The sequence below is a fragment of the Macaca thibetana genome, chromosome 3, assembly GCF_024542745.1.
Source record: "Macaca thibetana thibetana isolate TM-01 chromosome 3, ASM2454274v1, whole genome shotgun sequence".
Lineage (NCBI taxonomy): Eukaryota > Metazoa > Chordata > Mammalia > Primates > Cercopithecidae > Macaca > Macaca thibetana.
In genome coordinates this window covers 92184819-92206093 of record NC_065580.1, presented here as the reverse complement: position 1 = coordinate 92206093, position 21275 = coordinate 92184819, and the positions used below count along the sequence as shown (strand labels likewise).

Here is a 21275-nt window from a genome sequence, read left to right as displayed (position 1 = left end):
AGCCTGGGCGATGGAGTGAAACTCCGTCAAAAACAAAACGAAACAAAACAACCCCCCCTCCCACACACACACACAAACCAAAACAGAATACAGCCATAAGGAACAGGAATATTTAAGGAGCAGGAGGAAGACCAGCCAGGTGAAGTAAAGAGCTGCCCAAGTTTTCTAGTTAGAAAACTAGAATTCAAAAAAAACATGAATATAAAGGAAGAGAGTAATGTGAAGAACTAGGAAGTATTTTCTAAGTTGAAGAAAATAGAAATAAACTCAATCAAGTGGTAGAAATAGGTTGTGGTGATGAGAAAAAGGAAAGAGCAAGTATAGACATTAGGTCAGCAAGCTTGATTATAAAAAAGGTTACAGAGATAAGGCAGGAAATAAAAGATGTGGCATGAATGAATAATTTTTAGTTATTTTGAGTAATGAGGGAGTTGGGCATGTTAATTACTGATGGGAATGAGCAAGAGGGAGAAACTGAAGAAACGGGAGGAAACAAAGTCAGGGCAGCCTTGAGCGAGGTCAGAGCAGAAGGGACCCAGAGCAGAGGTGGAAAAATGCTCTGGACAGTGGAGGTCACCCTTGCCTCCTACCTGGAGGATGGTATCGGGGGAGGGACATCAGCCTGATGGCCATTGCTCTAGTTCCTCTCTGATGATGTCAGCAGATAATAAAAGCACTGACTGACAGGCATTGTATGTGTACATGTGTACTGTGTGTTTTCTAATTTAATCATCACAACTTTATGAAGTAGGCACAATTAGTATTCCAGTTTTACATGTGAGAATATGAGATAATCTGCCGGAGATCACACAGTTATAAATGGTGGAGCCAGGGGCTAGTACACAATTCTAAGATCTTACTGTTTATTTTACAAATACAAAACCTTCTTATGTGGATAACAGGGCATCAGACCAGGCAAGTGCTGGCCTCCAATGATTAAGGTGAGGAGCGAGAGATAACTCAGTATACCCCACCTATGAATTCTCTTATTTATATAAACATAGAAATGCTTCCTAACAAAAAGACAAGATCTTACACCTTCTATGTCACATACCATGAAAAAAAGAAAAAGGAAAAGGCATGATCTTGACCACCATTGGGGTTTATAGGATACACATATCTAAGGGACTACAGTGTTCCCAAAGAGGGTCAGTGAGCGCGGTAGAATGATGGTGGGTTCACCATGTAGGACAATGTCAGACCTAGAAAGTAACAGACTCAAGGTCAGAAGGAAGCAGTGATTCCTGATACATAGTGGTAGCTGGTCCCCCATTTTTTTCCATCCTGGCTCCTATGGCATGATGGTAGAAGGAGGCCATACTGTGAATTTAAAGAGTGTATCCCTAAATAATATAGGTTTAAATCAGGCAACAAAGAAAAAAAAAAATCTTCCTTGCAGCAGAAGCATTGCAGTTTTGCCAGCATCAGCCATGGCATATCTCCCAATATGGGGACACCCAAGCCATGGTAGCAAAGAAGCTGGAAGAGGCCATTCTGCAGAAAAGTTGAGATCTGGACATTAGATTTGGTGGCTCATGCCTATAACCCTTGTGCTTCTGGAGGCCAAGGAGCAAGGATTCCTTGAGGCCAGGAGTTTGAGACCAGCCTAGGCAACACAGCAAGACCCCATCTCTACAAAAAATTTAAAAATTAGCCAGACATGGTGTCAGGCCTCTGTAGTCCTAGCTACTTGGGAGACTGAGGCAGGAGGACTGTTTGAGTCCAGTAGTTTGAGACTGCAGTGAGCTATGATCATGTCACTGCACTGTAGCCTGGACAATAGAGCGAGACCCAGTCTCTTAAAAATAGAAAAGTAGTCTGGAGCTAGAAGTCCTCAGCTTAGCAGATCAAAGTGAACATTACAATATAACTAGTATAGCACCTTGGGGATCAGTTACCAGAACTCTCAATCCCTTTCTAACAGGACATAATACTGAAGTTTTTCTTGTTTCATAACAGCAACAAGGACCTCTAATCTTGAAACCTACCAGTTTCACCTTCAGCAATATCAGAAACAATGAATTTTCATTTCCACCAGCCAGAGCAAAGGAAATGACAAAGAGACCAAATCCCATACTCTTAAAACTATCAGAACATGGATTGTTGAATTTCAGTTTGTTGTCCTCCTTCCCAATGCTCACTTCCTACTTCTCCTTTAATACTACTGCTAAAACCACTAGTGCAAAATTGAGCAATGAATGTCAGAGATAGTGAGCTTAATTACCTCGTTCTTGACACTAATGGAAATGACTCTAATGTTTCACCATTAAGTATGATTTTCTCTGCAGGTTTCTGGTAGATATTTTTCAAGTTTTAAAAGTTCCTTTAAATGCTTATATTAGAAAAGAAAAAGGTATAAAGTCAATAAGCACCCACCTTAAGAAACTTGAAAAAAAGGAACAAATTAAGCTCAAAGAAGAAGAAAGGAAATAATCAAAATAAGGGCAGAAATAAGTGAAATATAAAACAAACTATAGAGAAAACCAATAATGTCAAAGGTTAGTTCTTTGAAAACAGAAATAAAATTGATAAACACCTAGAAAACTCAATCAAGAAAAAAAGGAGAAAAAAATTACCAACCCCAGAAATGAAAGTAGGACATCTGGGCAGACCTTCCAGATGTTCTGAGGATAATACTGAAATAGCATGACCAACTTACATCAATAAATTGAAAAGTATAGACCAAGAGTGGCCCCTTTTCTGTAAAGGACCAGATAGTAAATCTTTTTGGATTTGTAGGCCATGCAGTCTCTGTCACAGCCACTCCACTCTGCCATCATGATGTGAAAATAGCCACAGACAATAGACACTGGGCCAGATTTGGCCAGAGGTCTGTAATTTGCCACATGCTGAATTACTTAAAATGGGCAAATATCTTGAAAAATACAAACTTCCAAAACTGACACAAGAAAAGAAGAAGCCCCAAAAAAACTAAACAGCTGCATATGTATAAAAGAAATCAATTTATAATAAAAAATGTTCTACAAACAAAACTTCAGGCCCAGATGCATCACAAGTGATGTCTATCATAAACTCTTTCACAAAACAGACATAAATGGATCACTTTCCAACTCCTTCTAAGAGTATACCCTGATTTCAAAATCTGGCAAAGATATCATAGAAAAAGAAAATTACAGACAAATGTCCCTGATAAACATAAATGTAGAATTTGTTAACAAAATAATAGCAAATAGAATCCAGCCAAAGATACACACACACACACACACACACACACACACACACCCCTACACACTTAAAGGATAATTCATAACCAAGTGTTTATTATTCAGGAACGCAAAGTTGGCTTCACTTTCGAAAATTCACCACAATAACAGAATGGCATGGTCATCTCGTGAGATTTGAGAAAGCTCAATGCTGATTTAAGATGCAAACTCTCTGCATGTGGTAATGGAAAGGACTTTCCTCTATCTGATAATGGGCATCTCCAAGAAACATTCAATTAACATCATATTTACTGGAGAAACATTATTCTTCCCAAAGAATGTAAATGGACAAGGATGTCTCACTACCTCTATTTAACATTGTGCTGGAGGCCCAGTCAATTCAATAACTCAAAAAAAGGAAATAAAAAACAAAAGGAAAAAGAATGGAAGAGAAGAAAACTGTCATTACTTATAGATGATGTATTTCTGTACATAGGAAGCCCTGTAGAGTATACATATATATATATTTAAAAACTACTAAATGTAGTAAGTAAACTTAGCAAAGCCCCAAGATATAAGGTGAATATTTAAAAATCAATAAATTTCTATATACCAGCCAAAAACACTGGGAAATAAAATTTAAAAATTAGTATGTAAAATAGAATAAAAAACATATCAGCTACCTAAAAATAAATCTAATGAGAAATGTGCAAGACTTCTACATTGAAAACTACAGAAAACATTGTTGAGAGAAGGTAGAAAAAACTTATATAAAGAGATATACCATGTTCTTGGGTTACAAGAACCATAATTATTGAGATGTTCATTCTTCCAAAATTTATATTTAGAGGCTGCCCCAGTCACAATTTAATTAGGATAAAAATTAATTTGATTTGTAAAAATAAACAATGTGATTGTAAAATTTATATAGAAAAGAACCTCAAACAGTCAAAACAATCTTGGGGAAAATAATGAACAAAGTTGAAGGATATATATAAAATGACTTTAAGGATTACTATAAAGCTACGGTAATTAAGAAAGGTGGATTTGGCATGAAGGCAGAAAAACAGATCAATGGAACAAGAGAATCTGAAAATAGACCCACATAAATATATAGTCAGTTGACTGTTGACCAAGGTGTCACATTAACTCAATAGAAAAAGGAAAGAGGTAAGGATTGTAGACCTAATGGGAAAAACCCAGAACCATGAAGCACCTTGAAAGAAACAGAAGTATATTTTCATGACTTTTGGACAGGCAGTAACATCTCTCTCTCTCTCTCTCTCTCTCTCTCTCTCTCCCCCGCCCCGACACACACACACACACACACACACAACACACAGAAAGAAAAAAAATGTTTAAAAAGACACAAAAAGCACTAGCCATGAAAAAAAAAAATTGATACACTACACTGCATCAAAATTATACCTTTCTGATAAAATATGCCATTAAGAAAATTAGTCCATTTTGTAACAGAAAACTTGTATCCCAAATAAATAAAGAAATCCTATAATCAACAATTAAAAAAGACCAGGCACAGTGGCTCACACCTTTAATTCCAACACTTTGGGAGGCTGAGGCAGGAGGATCACTTGAGGTCAGGAGCTCTAGAGAGCCTGGGAAACATAGCAAGACCTGCAAAAAGAATTTTTAAAATGTTTAACTGAATATGGTGGTGCTTGCCTCTAGTCCTAGCTACAAAAGAGGCTAAGGCAGGAGAATCGTTTGAGCCCAGGAGTTTGAGGCTGCAGACTATGCCACTGCACTCCAGCCTGGTTGACAGAGTGAGACCCTGTCTTAAAAATATATCAGGCAAATCATCCAATTACTTGAACAAGGAGCAAAAGATCAAAAGATCTTAATATATGCTTCACAATAGAGGATGTATGAATGCCCCCATGAGAAGTTGCTCAACATCTTTAGACATTAGAAAAATGCCAATTAAAATCACAATGATATACTATTTTATACCCACTGGAATGGTTGCAATTATAAAGACTGACAATATGAATATGGGCAAATATGTAAAGCAGCTGAAATTCTGTTACATTGTTCATAGGAATATAACAATAGAGAACTGTTTGGCTGTTTCTTAAATGGTTAAATGTATACTTTCTCTGTGATCCAGCAATTTCACTTTTAGGTTTCTACCCAGGAGATATGAAAATATATGTTCACAAAAAGACTTTATCCAATAATGTTTAAAGCAGCCTTAGAAACAATAACCTCAAACTGGAAACCCAAACATCAAGTAACAGGATGGGTAGAAAAATTGTGGTACATGTATACAATGTAATATTAGTAAGCAATAAAAAATAATGAACAGCAAATACATGCAACAACAGACATGAATCTCAAAAATATGTTCATTGAAAAATGTGAAGGGTCTGAAATTTTATCCTACTTGCAGGCTAACAAGTCATGGATGCTGGCAGAAGACATGAGACTCCTGGGTCAGAGATAAAGGACAGTTTATTACAGCAATATCACGAGCAATAGTAGAACATTAGCATTTGCACTATCTCTGAGTACAGATTTTCAAAGGATATTCAAAGAGGGCTAGCACATGCAGTGAGCTGTGTTACAAGAGAAACGTTCTGGATTTAGGGAGTGCAAATCTTTTATAAAAGACAGCATGTCTGACATTTGCCCCAGGAAGAGATATTATTTTTATTATACGAAATAACAAGTCAAAATGCCCTTTGCTCTGGAGAGAGATACTGTCTCTATTTTCAAGAATGTTCACTATAAAAATATATCTGGAACAAAGGGCAGTCATTACCTCTGTTCATAAGATGTATACAAATGTAAGACCCATAAGGACTGTCTCCCAATATTAAGTAAAAAATCCACACAAAAAAGAAGATATGCTAACTTAGGAGATTTGCCGAAAAAACTTTCCTTTGTATTTTATCATTGTGTGGTTTTTGTATTAAGTATATTAGAACTTTATAGAAGGAGTGGAAAATCCTTACATCTCTGTTTACATTCCAGAACAGTTGACGTAACATGGTGTTTATCTTTCCCATGATAAAATCACTGAAAAAGGGTCCTTTTAGGAAGGAGTGCCCATCTTTGACTACCATGACTACCATTTCAATTCTTCCATTGTCAATGATCTGCTTGAGTTTTCTAAATTATTTTGATTCAATTCTAGAAAAAGTATTCATAGAAAAACATCCATTTATTTTAGATTTTGACTTAATTACCAAAAAAAAAAAAAATCACATACTTACACAGTCATTTTAAAATCTGTTACTTATAGGGATGTTTTTTCCCTATCCCTTTATTGTATTTTTTTTTATTTCTTCTCCGAACTGCAAAAATTTCTTGGCATTATTGGTCTGTTCAAAGAACCAACTCTCATGTTAATGGATCATATTGAAATCAAACGGCATGTATGGGTGACAAATCCTTTTTTCTCTTACCTCCATCTCTCATTGTGGGGATTTTCAGTTACTTCAGGATTTGTTCTGCTTCTTTCTCTAAAGCAAAGGTGGTAAACTATAGGCCATGAACCAAATTTGGCCCACCACCTGTTTACGCAAATACCATTTTATTAGAACCCAGCTATACCTATTCACTTACAAATTACCAATTGCTTCTTTGCAACCACCACAAAAGAGATGCATGCATGCAGAAGACACTATGTGGCCTACAAAGACAAAAATAATTACTATCTGATTCTGCCCAGAAAAAGTAGGCCAACTCCTGCTCTTCAGTCGAGACATATTCATGACAGAAGCCCTCTATAAATGGCTCACTTTGCTTGCAAAGCATTTCTCAGGGCTTTGTACTGGGGACAAACACTTCTACTAATAGCCTCTTGGGATATACAGGGGAGAGAAGCGGCTCCAGTTGTCCATTTCTTCTAGATTTAATCCTTATCACTAACCATAAATTCCACGTTTCTTATATTTGTTTAAGGTGAGTTCATAATTTATCTGAAATTTTCCTGGGTGAAAATTGGCTTTCCATTGCAATAGCTTCCTCTTTTTATAGGTTTGGACTGATTTTCTCTGTTCTTAGTCAGCTATCAAATCAATTTCATATGTTCCTGGCATTCCTCAAATCATATATTCCTGTATTTCTAGGAACAATATGATTTTTTTTCATATACCTTACCTGTCATTCAATGTAATATTTGATGAGAGGGGAGGTAGGGAGTATGTGCTCTACTCATGATCTTGTGAGTTACTGCTGGATTATAAAGCATAAAGATATCAGATCATGTTGTTATATAAAGGTCAAAAAAAAAAAAAATACTTGTGTCCAGTATACACTTCGTAGCTCCAGGCTTGACAGGCCTCTCTATTCAGTAATAGGGCTGAAACAAGATAAGAATGCTAGCAATATTGTATCCAAATTTTTTAAAAGAATTTCTTAGCAACTAAAAGTGAGGCCAAAAATTGGCTTTCAGCAGCAAAATGAGGGTCTCTTTCTTATATGTATACTGGTATTTCTGAGTTTTGTTGAGAGGGAGAGGATGGTTAATGAGAAAAGTTTTATATTATTTATCATGAGTTCTTAGCAAAAGTCTCTGGGTAATGTCCCTGCACACTACAGATATTAATTTTTTCAAGTTTAAAACACTTCTATCTCTCTTTTGATGATTTTCACACAGCTCAACAATAAAAGTGGAGTAGAGAAACTTTCTTACCATATCCCAAGCCTCCAAAACAAAACGCTTTCACCAAGGAACCTTCAAATCTGAGAAATTAAATTGATCATACTTGCCACATTTTTCAAAGACTCTGACAAGGCAGTGTGTGTGTGTGTGTGTGTGTATATATATATATATATATATATGATCGATATATATTCAAAATGCAGTATTTTTGCTTTTAATCGCAATACTAATATGCAATCACCATAGATCCAGGGGGAAATAGAGTTTAAAATTATTACCTTGGTTTATTTATCTCACTACAATTTGGGATAACCAAGGAAAGGAATTACTTATAATCATCAATTATATACAACTCTGATACAAGTTTTAAAATTAAGTTATTTTAAATGACTAAAGCTCATTAAACAAACTGCTTGCAGTATTAGTAAGAATAATTTTAATTAAAAGTACACTCCAGCAGATGGTTACATTCATTTTGAAAGGAAGAAAACGGAAAAGGTTTCAACTTAGATGCAAACATTTCTCATGACCCAAACCACAGCTTTAGTAGAATTCAAATGTTAGCTTCTGTAATATACATGTTAGTGCCAGTCACAAAACTGAAACACTGTAGTAAAGGCATCTGTTTGTCTGGTCTGTCAAACACTTCAATTCATGCGAGAAGTGTTTTATAATTACGTGGATAAATGCTTTCTTCACAAATCATCCCCTTTCTCTACTTCTCATCCAACATGAAAAAAGAAGCACTGTATAACTTTTGAACAAAGTAGAAAACTTTTAAAAGATGTTAAGAGACAAACACTAAATTCCATGAGTTAGTTGAACAAGCCAAAGCTACTGGGATATGAATACCTTTATAAGAATGAGAAGAAAAAAAAGAACCAGTCCAATGTTGCTGACAGGGGAAGGAGTGGACACTTCTTATACACTGATATTGGGAAAGTAAATTTGGCACTATCTTGCAAAGGCTTTGATCTAGCAATTTGACATCTAGAAATTTATCCTGAATAAATAAAAATGCATGTGACATGTCTATACAAGGCTCTTCCTTGCAGTATTATTAACGATAACCAAAAATGAAAAAGCAACCCAACTAGCCAGTATTATCAACAATAATAATAATCATAATACGTGGTATTGCAATATATTAGATTAAATGAACATGGACAATTTGTTAACACAGAAATATTAAATAAAACAGAACATACCTAAAGTACATAGCCAAACATGAGAAAGGTGGAAAGGGAGAGGAGAGAGAAAAAGGGGGAGTGGTCAATAGTGGAGTGAGAGAGAGAGAGTGAGAGGGAGTGAGAGGGAGGGAGGGAGGGGAAGAGAGAATGAGTGAGTGAGAGAGTGAGTGAGTGAGTGAGTGAGTGAATGAGAGAGAGAGAGAGAGAGAGAAAGGAGATTGATCCCTTCCTGACAACAGGAACGGGCCTCAAAGTGAAGAGGTATGATGAGGTTGATAAGTGAATGCCATGGCAGCTCAAAGAATTTGTATAGAGAGCCAAATATCCGAAGCTGAGGTTTAAACTGCCACATGGGAACAGAAATGTTCCCATTTCAGTTGTGCCTCTCATACTCCCTCGAGCAAGGCAGAAAGTTGGAACTGAGACGTTGAACATAAAGTTGAGATACTGAAAGTGTTACAATTCTAGAAAAACTCTACCTGTCAGCTCAAGAAGCAACATGAAAGCTGGAAGTATCTGGAGGCTTTGGACCAGAAAAAATCTCTTAAAAGAAATCAAAATCTCACGTTTATACCATGTGAAGCTCTGGCATCCAAATTAACCCTGCTAATGTGATCAGAAAATCCTAAACTGAGTAACTGCAAAATTAATCTACAACCGGCCAAGGCAGTGGCTCACGCCTGTAATCCCAGCACTTTGAGAGACTGGGGTGGGAGGACAGCTTGAGGTCTGGGGTTTAAAACCAGCCTGGTCAACATAGTTAGACCACCTCTCTACAAGAAAAAAACAAAAATTAGCTAGGTGTGGTAGTATGCACCTGTGGTCCTAGCTATTCAGGAACATGAGCTAGGAGGTGGAAGGTTAGCTTGAGCTGCAGTTTGAGGCTGCAGTGAACCATGATCACTCCACTGAACTCCAGCCCAGGAAAAAGAGCAAGACTGTCTCAATCATAATCTCAATCTCAATCGTAATCCTAACCAATCATCATCATCCAGAACTTACGAGATCTATAGAGACTTGAAAGAATTGCGGGGCCGGGGGAGGGGAGATACACTGTAAGGATATTTGCTCAATTTAGGGAAGAAAATTCCTACAGAAAAAAAAAAACAAACATAAAGATAACCTTTAAAAATGAACATTAAAAAACAATCAAATTTAACAGGAGATCCAGCCTCAGAACTAGAGCTAGTAGAACAATCTAAGTAAAACTATTAAACATCTTTTTAAAATAATTAATGAGATTAAAGAATAGAAACCACAATGACAAGATAGGTCATCATAAAATTGATTTTTAAAGAAGCAAAACAAAAAACAAACAAAAAAAACAAACATAAAAACCAACTTTGGGAAACTGAGATATAATAACTGAACTTAAACTGAAGAATTGGGTATGTAAACTGAAGTGTTTGAAAAGGGAATCCTTGTACACTGTTGGTGGGAATGTAAGTTAGTGTAGCCATTATGAAAAATAGCATAAAGTTTCCTCAAAAAATTAAAAATAGAATTACCATATGATCCAGCAATCTGACTAATAAAGACACATACCAGAGAACTGAAATCAATATGTTGAAGAGATGTCTGTATCTCTTCAGCATTATTCAGAATAACCAAGCTATGGAATCAACCTAGGTGTCCATCAATGGATGAATAAAGAAAATACGGTAAATATGCACAATGAAATATTATTCCACCTTTTATAAAAAAAGGAAATCCTGTCATTTTGTGACAACCAGGAAGACATTATGTCAATTGAAATAAGCCAGGCATAGAAAAACAAATACTGTATGATCTCACTTTTATGTGGAATATAAAAATGCCAAACTCCATAAATAGACATTTTTCAAAAGAAGATATACAAAAACCAAAGGACACACGAAAAAATGCTCAACATCCCTAATCATCAGGGAAACGCAAATTGAAACCACAATGAGATATTATAACAGACAGAATGGCTATTAAAAAGACCAACAATGACAACAACACAGATGTTGGTTAGGATGCAGAAAAAAGGGAACTCTTATACACTCTTGGTGAGAACATAAATCAGTACAAGCCCTGTGGAAAACAGTACGGAGATATCTCAAAGAACTAATAATAGAACTAGCATTTGACCCAGCAATTCCATTACCAAGTATCTACTGAATGGAAGATAAGTCATTGCATCAAAAAGATATCTGCACTCCTACGTTTATTGTAACACTATTTACAATAGCAAAGTTATGGAATCAACCTAAGTGGCCATCAATGGATGAATGGAAAAAGAAAATGTGACATATATACACAATGGACTACTACTCCATCATAAAAAAGAATAAAATCACGTCTTTTGTAGCAACATGGATGGAACTAGAGGTCATTATCTTCAATGAAACAAGTGAGACATAGACAAATATCACATGTTCTCACTTATAAGTGGGAGCTAAACGATGTGTACACGTGGATATTGAGTGTGGAATGATAGATAATGGAGACTGGGAATCGTTAGGGGGTGGTAAGGAGTGGATGATGAGAGATTAAAGGACACAGTATACATTGTTCAGATGAAAGATACCCTAAAAGCCTTAAATTCACCATTACAAATTCAATGCAGGTAGCAAGATTGCACTTATACTTCATACATTTATGCCAATAAAATTTTTAAAAATTTTAAATGAGAAAGTCCAATTTATATAAACAGCAAAATAGTGGTTACCAGAGGCTGAGGGGTAGAAGGTCTGGGGAGAGATTAGTCAAAGGACACAAAATTTCAGATGGGAGGAGTAAGTTCAAGAGGTCTATTGTACATCACGATTACCTCAGTTAGTAACAAAATAACATATTTTTGAAAAGTGCTAAGAAAGTACCTTTAAACATACCACACAAAAAAGTATGTGAGGTAATGCATATGTTAAATACCCTGATTTAGGCATTCCATGATACATACAGATATCAAAACATTATGTGTACCCATAAATATACATGGTGTTTACCTTTCAATTAAAATGTAAAATTTTAAATAATGAAATATTTAGGGGTAAAGATTATGGTATCTGTAACTTCCTTTGAAATGATTCACAGATACAAAATGAATTGATGGATGGTTATAGGGTTTGATAAATGACATGTGATAAAGAAAATAAAACAAGATAGTAATTATAGAATCTAATTATAGAATCTACATGTTACAAAATTCTTTCAGCTTTTCTGTATGTTTGAAAACTTTTATTACAAATTACTAAGAAAAATCTATTAAATGAGTTGTGTATCACACTGGACACCATCGTCATTATTATCATAGCATTAACAACAGCAGCAATAGCCAGTCCTTATATAGCACATCAACACTATTTAAAAATAGTATTTGGCTGGGCACGGTGGCTCACATCTATAATCCCAGCACTTTGGGAGGCTGAGGCAGGTGGATCATCTGAGGTCAGGAGTTCGAGACCAGCCTGGCAAACACAGTGAAACCCTGTCTCTACTAAAAATACAAAAATTAGCTGAGCATAGTGGCAGGTGCCTGTAATCTCAGCTACTCAGGAGGTTGGGGCAGGAGAATTGCTTGAACCTGGGAGGCTGAGGTTGTAGCGAGTCGAGATTACACCATTGGACTCCAAACTGGGCAACAAGAGTGAGTGAAACTCTGTCTCAAAAAAAAAAATTATTTTCCATATACTAACTAAGTAATCCTTCTAATGATCCTATGATGCAAGTACTGTCATTGTCCGTGTTTTGCAGATGATGAAACTAAGGCACAGAGTAGTTAAATAGCTTGTCCATAGTCACACAGCTAATAAATAGTAGAAGCTGAGATTTGAGCCTACTTAATCTGGCCCTGGATTCCTCTTTCTTCTTGATCATATGCTACAAGGAAAAAAAGTTTTATCAGAACCACAAAAAGAAAGAAATCTTAAAATTATCCCAAAACAAGACAGACAGCTTATAGTGGAAAAATACTTTGAATGACATAAGATTTTATAATAACAACAATAAAAGCCATAAGATAAATGGAAAAATATTTTTAAGGTATTAAAAAAATTATCAACTTAGAATTATATACCCAGCTACATTATTAAAAAGGACGTCAAAATAAAGACAAGGAACCAGAAATTTTCCTGTAACAATTCATCACTACACAAACTGCTAAAATATATTCTATAGAAAGAAGAGAGCAAAAGGGAATCAGGTGAAAAATAAATAGAAAGTGAGCAAAGTCATTGGTAAATATGTTGGTGAATCTAATTAAGATCTGAAATAATACCACTCCCACCCTAATTAATGGATAAATTTTTAAAAATAAGGTTTAAATGACTGCATGTAAGATGGGGATGGAGAAGAGAGTAAATGATCCTAAGATTCTTGAGGAGAGACGTAAGATCTATTAACAATTAATTAGAATGTAAGTGTCTGAGTGGAGGAACATCACTGCTAGAACCACAGAACCTAGAACAGTGCCTGATAAGAAGTTAGAGAACCAGAGTAAACCGAAAGAAAGGAGAAGAAAGAAAATGAATTCTGGTATACCTATATAAAGAAATAATATTCAGTCACTTTTAGTGTGGATCGATGTATATTTATGACAAGAAAAAATGTAGATAATATATTGAGTGAAAATATACAGTAATCAAATAAATGTATGGAATGTAAAAGAATTTTTAAAAATGTATATCTATAGACACAGATACATAGCTACATAAATAACTACACTAATATATAAATAGCTAGAGATTTACACATGTTTATACCTATAAATAGGGATGTCTATACATACATAGGGAAATACAGATAAAGATAAACAGTAAATAGAGAAAAAACTTTTGATGTTTGCATGCCAAAATGTTAATAATTTTTCTCCTGAAAATGAATTTATGGATGTTGTTTAAATGTTATGTCCCTTCTTTTCATTTTCTGTGACTATTTTTGCTTTATCATCTTTAACAGCAAACAATAACAAAGAAACCATAAAATAAAAATAAAGCTGACATAAATAATACCCATAAAACATCATTTAACCTTATAAGCAATAAAATAGCAACAAAAAAAGACAAGTTGGAGATAAGAGTTAAGAGAAAAATAACAGAGTAAAATAAGTAGGAATATGCTTATAGAAAGATTTAAGTTTGAGCAATGATTGATAATAGCTGAAATTTAAAAGAGGATATTATTTTAACCAAGTATTTTTAAATGTCCTTAAATGCATAATGTAAATGGTCATAATAAAAGCATAAATATCAATAAATTAACCAGAGGCTATTTTATAAGAAAGGCATAATAGAATTGCATTTAATTATCTCAGTTATTTATGTCCATGAAAAAAAAATTTAACTACTCAGCTTCAGCAACCAAGTGGCAGTTACTAGAATTGCAAAGATGGCACCCTAGGAAGAAACCAGCCACTTCTTTAAATTGAATCCTGTAACTTCAAGTCTATTAAACAGAAACCATTACCTTATCTTCCTAAGAGTGTAAAATCAAGAATTTCTTTTTCTCCAAAAGTAAGTGGTACAAAAACTTCTTTAGTATTATAAATAAGCTGGGTGGTCACTATGCAAGATTGAAAGAGCAAAATTAAAAGGAATAATCTACACTTGAATCTTCAAATGTGTTAACAATACAAGGATCACTCGCTATCTAAATCCATTTGATTCTTAAGGTATTGAAGTAAAAGTACTGCTAAGGCAGAAAAGGGGTGATGAGGAACATTGGGAAGCATTTTAACTCAGTACCAGGAAGAGGGTGCAATCCTACCAGGTTTACTTATAAACTGTGCAACATTGGGAAAGCCACTTCATATTTCTGGATTCAGATTTTATCCACTGATAACCAGAAGAGTAGACGAACTAATACTTAAACTCCTTTTCAAGCCTAATATACTCTGATTCTATAAGCTCAAAGAAAGACTACATCTCTGAACTGTTATCTAGCTCACAGCACATAGTAAGATGAAAGACTTAAGGAAAGGTCACAGGGTAACTGGGATCAACAGAATTCAAAACAGATTATTTTTCAAAGTTCTCATCTGTAATTTAAAATTAACAGAAAACCAAAGCCCATGAAAATATTTGCTCTTGCTAAGCCACCCTCCATCATTTTGAATAATGCAAATCATGCACATGTTTTCTAATAAATACATGATCTGCCTAGTTGGAGAGTCTTACAGAGAAGGAAATAAGTATGTACAGTATCTAGGATGAGTGCTATCCTAGAGTCTTAGAAGACAATAGACATGATGTACTTTTTAAAAACCCATATAGAAATTTAGAAGGATACCACAAAGGTAAAAAATGATTTAACAACTGATTGCTAAAATCTTCCCAGCATAGTATTTTGCACACAGAAGACACTCTGTAAATGAATGACTAAAAGAATGAATGAAGCAAGCTTACATCTTGAAGTTCCTTTATGTCTCAAAATCACAAATCTATAAAATACCTGTTTTTTATGGAAATCCTTCAGGGCTGTTTCGTAGCCTTCTTCCAGTCTACTGAAGGCTATTCCTACATCTGTGGTCCACCATATTTGTGAGCTGGTTAGTGCAACTTGAGCCGGGAAATCAAAAATCCACAGTTCCCTAGGTTTTTCCTCATAGGCCACTATGGCTTCTGTGATAGAATGACGCACTGTGTCTTGCATAGTCTGTTCAAGTTGCAGAAGCCATGTTTCCACCTTTGGAAGCAAGTTGAAATGTTATAACACAGGATTAACTACGGAAGGATAATTTCATCCTCCTACTGGCTCTAAGGCCATGCAGCGGGTAATGCCCCAGGTGGATTCATTTTAAACCCAGGTAGAAAACTGCAAGAGGGATAACTCATAGAGGAAAGTGAACTGATGGTGAAATCTTTCTCCTACATGAACCTGTCTTCTCCCAGGAATAATGCTCATCTTACTTTACCCACCAGCTGGCTAACAACTTTCAACAGCTTAAACAGAAAAGGGGTTCTCCATTACTCATTTCTCAGCTTTGAAAGCAAGGAGGTTCTAGACCAAGATTCCCCTCTGGTAACACACAGTGTTTTCAGAAACCAAATGTCACAGACACCTGTAGAGGTATGAGTCATATTCTAGAGCTTTAATAATACAAATTCAGTTAAATTTTTTTCCTATTAATTTTTAAATCTACTGAACTCTTCTCTAAAATCTTCATAATTCATAGTTTTAAGATAAAATGTTTTCAGCAAGTACCTTAATTATATTCCCTACTGGTTCTAATCTTCACACTTGTCAGAAATTAGACCACAGGAGAGTATGAGAGATAGAACAACTGCTGACTTGTCAAACTTAATCTTTTTTTTTTTTAATTGAAGCTTACTTTGCTCCCACAAATACAACTTAGCCAGTTTTCCATCCTGTCAAATGTATTTTGTTATATTAATCCAGGTTTTGTTTCCTTGGGATATCATATAATTAAAAGGATACATATATTATTTGCAAATAATTGACCATAGCAATAAAAAGTGACTATAATAAATAAATACCAAGAATCACATGAGATTCTTAAGATGATACAACTGATTTCTTCCTCCACCCCTGTGAAGAGAGCAGCAGCATTCCTAGAACCTCTGGAGAATTGGGATGGAGTAATATGTGGTTAACAAGCTGACAACCTCCTCTCTTGAAAGAAACAGGAAACACTGCCCTGGCAACAGCCTCAGTATCTCTTCTTAAGGGCCGTCCCTCTGGCTTCACAACTGTGCTTTGTTAACAAGCAGGAGTTCAGATTAATCGAATTAGATCAGGTTGTTCTGATCTAACCAATGGGATCTGGTATCTCTGCCTTAATAACTAAGGGTAACTCTTAATGTCACCAAGCAACAAGTTCCCTCACTAATTCAGTCATTATTGTACGTCTCCTGGATACCCTGGGATCCACATCCTCCACATGGCCACCTGTTCTCAAGAACTCTGCAGTCCATTGGGAAGACCAAACACACATATATGTCAATATGTCAGCTCACGTACAGATGACTGTGCCAACAATGACAACCTAACTCAGTATGCTTTGAGAACTAAGCTCTGATGAGGTGCTTGCTGGATCCTTCCCTTTTTGGTACTTCTCAACCAACCCCCATAACAACAATTGCTACCTCCATTATTATGTGCATATCCATTTTCTCAATGGGCCTAAGAGCTCCTCGAAGACAAGGGCCATTTCTGAACTCCCAAAAGCCTGACCTAGCATCTGACGCACAGTAGGTATTCAACACTTGCTGAAGAATATACTAATGGACTAAATTGGGGGGAATCCAATTAAAAGAGTGCAGAAATACAAAAAAAAAGCACCAAATTAAAAGCATCTTTTTATAAAAGGAAGGCAATTAGAGGGTGAATTTGTATATGTTTACAAGTCTCTAGCATAAGTTGCTTATACAGAATAAATTAGAGCACTATAAAAACTTTCAATATCAAGGGTTCCTGCTAGTGACAAACACATCCATCAATTGGACTACCCCCTCCGGGCATCATGCCAGTCAGCGAGCAGTTTGCTGGGAGGGAGCAGACAGCAACACACTTTTGTCAAGAGAGTTTATGGCAACTTTTTCTAATCATTATAATATCATCCTAAAAAGCCCAAGAGATCAAAAAATATATTTTAATCAAAGTATTCCACCATCTGCTTCTCCTTCATTTGGCAGGATTTTTCTGGTACAATATTAAAAAGGAACAGAAAGGAGTAAAGAAAACCCTTGTAAAACAAGGTTGCAACTCGCATTTCTGCAAATACTTTAAGGAACCCCTGCCACAACCCAAATGGTTCTCCAATAGACGCTATTCCTTCAGTCACTCTGTGGATTAACCCAAGCTATGCGATCATCATCATAAAAAGATGCAATTCCCCTAAATCAGATGAAAACACCAGAAATGCTTTCATAAATCATAATGAGCCATTCTTGTGGATAACTGTTAAGAATATTTTTGAGGTATTTGGCTGCGAGAGGAGAGAATATGCTAACTTAATTCTGTGCACATGGTAATTAGAGTATAGGACATCAGCTTGCTAGACTCAATCAACTGTATTTACGAGGAGCCATTTATAACATTCACAATGGACTACTGAACCACAAAGCCTCTTTAAAACAAGCTTTATTGCAAGGTGCTGCTTCACTATAACCCTTCTCTGTTCTCTGAGCAGTGGTGAAAACAGAATACGCTTTGTAGGAGACTCAGTCACTGAGCTGCATTTGCCACTAATTCTGGGGTCACTCATTCAATCTGTGACAGTTGCTTCCGTCTAGTTCAATTCCTAGCATCTCTGAGACCCTGCTGGGTGCCAAAGCCACATGAGTAGAAACTGGGATGCATGGCAGAAGAGCCCTCTGTCACAGGGGATACAGGTAAAAAGGAACCTCCCAGCCCAAAACTAAGCAGAGCCTGATTTGACCTGAGTTGAATTTTTTTCTTGTTTAATTCAACCTTCTAAGAGTATGCTGAAAATACTCCCCTAACATGGAAAATCTCATAATCAAATCTTACATGGCCCACACATTCACACTCGGCTTGGAATGGGACATACTCCTTTTCTTTGCTGTACATTCCAACTGCCCTGTGTGCGGAGACATCCTGATTGTCTTCAAACTGCAGATCTGCAATGCTGTCGAAAAGTTTGGCAAGGTGATGTGTTACCTAAAATGAGAATATTAGAAAAGATAAGAGCATTTCTTACTGTAGGTGTATTCTGATAATCTAGAGATGATGCAATATGAAGTCATGAAACTTTCTGGAGTTAGAGTTTTCTCAAAATGTTTTCCCTCAAGATAAAAGTTACTTCTAAAATATCAGAGCTTGAAAGGATCTTGGTGGAGAAGTGGCCAGGCACTCTGGTCAAACCATCACATATTGGCTGACGAATGCTTACCATGAAAAGTGATCTATTTTCTACTTGATGACTGGAGGATTACTGACTTCTCTATCTCTACCGTATTCCTGTAGACGTGCATCCTGCTGGGCCTTCTGTAGTCAAATTTTAAAAATTCAAATTCACAGCATTAGTGTACACTATGAAAAAGCTATTAAAGTGTCTGAAATGAAAAATGTCAATTAGAAAGAATCTTACTTTTTTTTGAGGGCGGTTGTCTGTTAATATGCACTTGCCTTGATACTTTGGTGAGCCCCACAGTATCCTTGGTACATAAGAAAGGTGAGTAGGATTTCCCCCTTTTCATTGATAAGGAAATTGAAACTAAAATATTAAGTAAATTCTCCAAGTTGACATATAAAAGTAAGTGGCAGTTAGACATTGAATCTATAATTCCAGGCCACACCTATACAGATCAAGTTCTTCTGGTGTCATAACCTCTTACATCCTAAGTTTTGCATTCTCCAGTAGAAAACCAGTAAATAGTACATTGAACTCTATGCAGGTTCCAGACAATTTGGGGAAAGAAAAAAAAAAACAACAACAAAGATCAGATGAAAGACAAAATATTAGCATTTATTTTGCAGAAGTCAGTTTGAAGAACAAAATCTAACTGGCCTCCAACCGCAATCCCAGCATGTACAACACTTATTCATCTCGTTACATTAGTACAGACCAGAACAAGCCTCCTCTGGGGAGCGCTGCCCTATGTTTTTGTCATGGAGGAAAGGAAACAATGACATGTGTTGCGTAGGTAAATTCACACCCAAGGGGACAAAAGAGAACAGACTTTACTAATCAGGGAAGTTACTCTATCATCTCTCTTGGGGTAGACTGAGTCAAGGGCAGGGGTCAGCCCAGAAGAAGTATCAGAAATGGGAATACATGTTCCCTTGTTATCATGGTGCAAATAAAAGCTGCTAAGTGGAAAACAGTTTTGTGGTTCCTCAAAAACTTAAACAGAATTACCAATGATCCAGCAATTCCTCTCCTAGGTATATACTCATAGAGGTGAAAATAGGAACTCAAACAGGTATTTGTACATCTCTGCTCATTGAAGCATCATTCACAATAGCCAAAAAGTGGAAACAACCTAAATGTCCATCAAATGATGAATGGATAAACAAAATGTGGTATATCCATACAATGGAATATTGTTCAGTCATTAAAAGGAATATTACTGATACACGCTGCAACTTGGATGAACCTTGAAAACAAGCTAAATGAAAACCAGTCACAATATACTACACGTCATATCTTGTATTATCCAATTTATATGAAATATCCACAGTAGATAAATCCACAGATACTGACAGCAGATTGGTGGCTGCTAGGGGCAGGAGGGAGGGGTATGAGAAGCTACTGCTTAATGGATAGGGGGTTTTACTTTCTGCTTGATAAAAATGTTTTGGAATTAGATTAAAGGTGGTTGCAAGACACTGTGAATGTACAAAATACTATTGAATTGCATACTTAAAACAGTTAATTTTATGTTAAATTTTACCTCAACAGAAAAAAATATGAGCTGCTGATAACCAGAAGATAGGGTGAAGCAATACAAAACATTTCCAAGCATATAGTCTCCATTGCTGTAACAAACTTTTCTTGAAATGCAGTTTAACCGGACATGGTAAGTATACCATAGCAGCTTCTAGAAACAATAGCAACCTGCCTAAATTTTCCGCATGACAAGACCAACACCAATATTGGTAAGGAACTTCTTTAGGGTGATTTAATCTTTGAAGCTTTCAGCCTTTTCATTTTTGCTGTACATGCAGTTTTAGTATCAAAGAAAATCACAGCAAGAAGTCCTCTGAGTTTAAAATAGATGAGTTTTTGAGACTCTCGCTTACTTTAAACACAGATAGTGTGGTAGCTGCCTGATCACAGCTTGAGTTCTGTTCTCCTCCATCCCTGTACATTACCCAGAGGATATTAATATAGAGAAAGTCTCCAATAATCTCATAAATCACTCTCACAGCTGAAGTGGACAGGAAGTACACAGATGTTGAATGGCTTCTACTGTGTAATGGGCCTAGATAATATTCAACTGAAAAGCCTTCGGATAAATGAGACTTCAGCCATCAGACACCCTCACACATTATTGCTTGGGTGAGAAAATAATTTTGAGAACTTCTAGCTCTGTAGTAACTCAATGACCAGGAAACACAAACCTTAGGCAGAGTTCTCCTATTTCTTATATATGGCATAGTTGAAGTTAGATGTTTTCGTATTGTCTTCTATTTAAACTTTCTGAGGGAACAAGACTATTTTTTTAACTAGTGTGGACCCTGTTGCCCTCAGATTTGTTCTATTTTTAATGAGATCTCTTTGTATTTGTTAACCCAAAATTAAAATTCCTTCTTCCCAGTGAGCTGCTTGGAAAGGCCTTTCATTTTACAACTAAAAGGAATAAATTAGGCTGGGTGCTGTGGCACATACCTGTAATCCCAGCA

At 36.0% G+C, this 21275-nt stretch overlaps 1 protein-coding gene across 1 annotated transcript in view; it reads right to left on the bottom strand.

The window, feature by feature from the left end:
- The window catches only part of DNAH11 (dynein axonemal heavy chain 11), a 372580-nt gene that overhangs the window by 239593 nt on the left and 111712 nt on the right, over nucleotides 1–21275 (bottom strand). Inside the window, exons 30-31 of the mRNA XM_050784822.1 lie at nucleotides 18438–18587; nucleotides 15396–15629 (exon numbers count right to left, since the gene is read on the bottom strand). Of these exons, the coding sequence (XP_050640779.1) occupies nucleotides 15396–15629; nucleotides 18438–18587 (384 nt within the window). The remainder of the gene's footprint in view (nucleotides 1–15395; nucleotides 15630–18437; nucleotides 18588–21275) is intronic.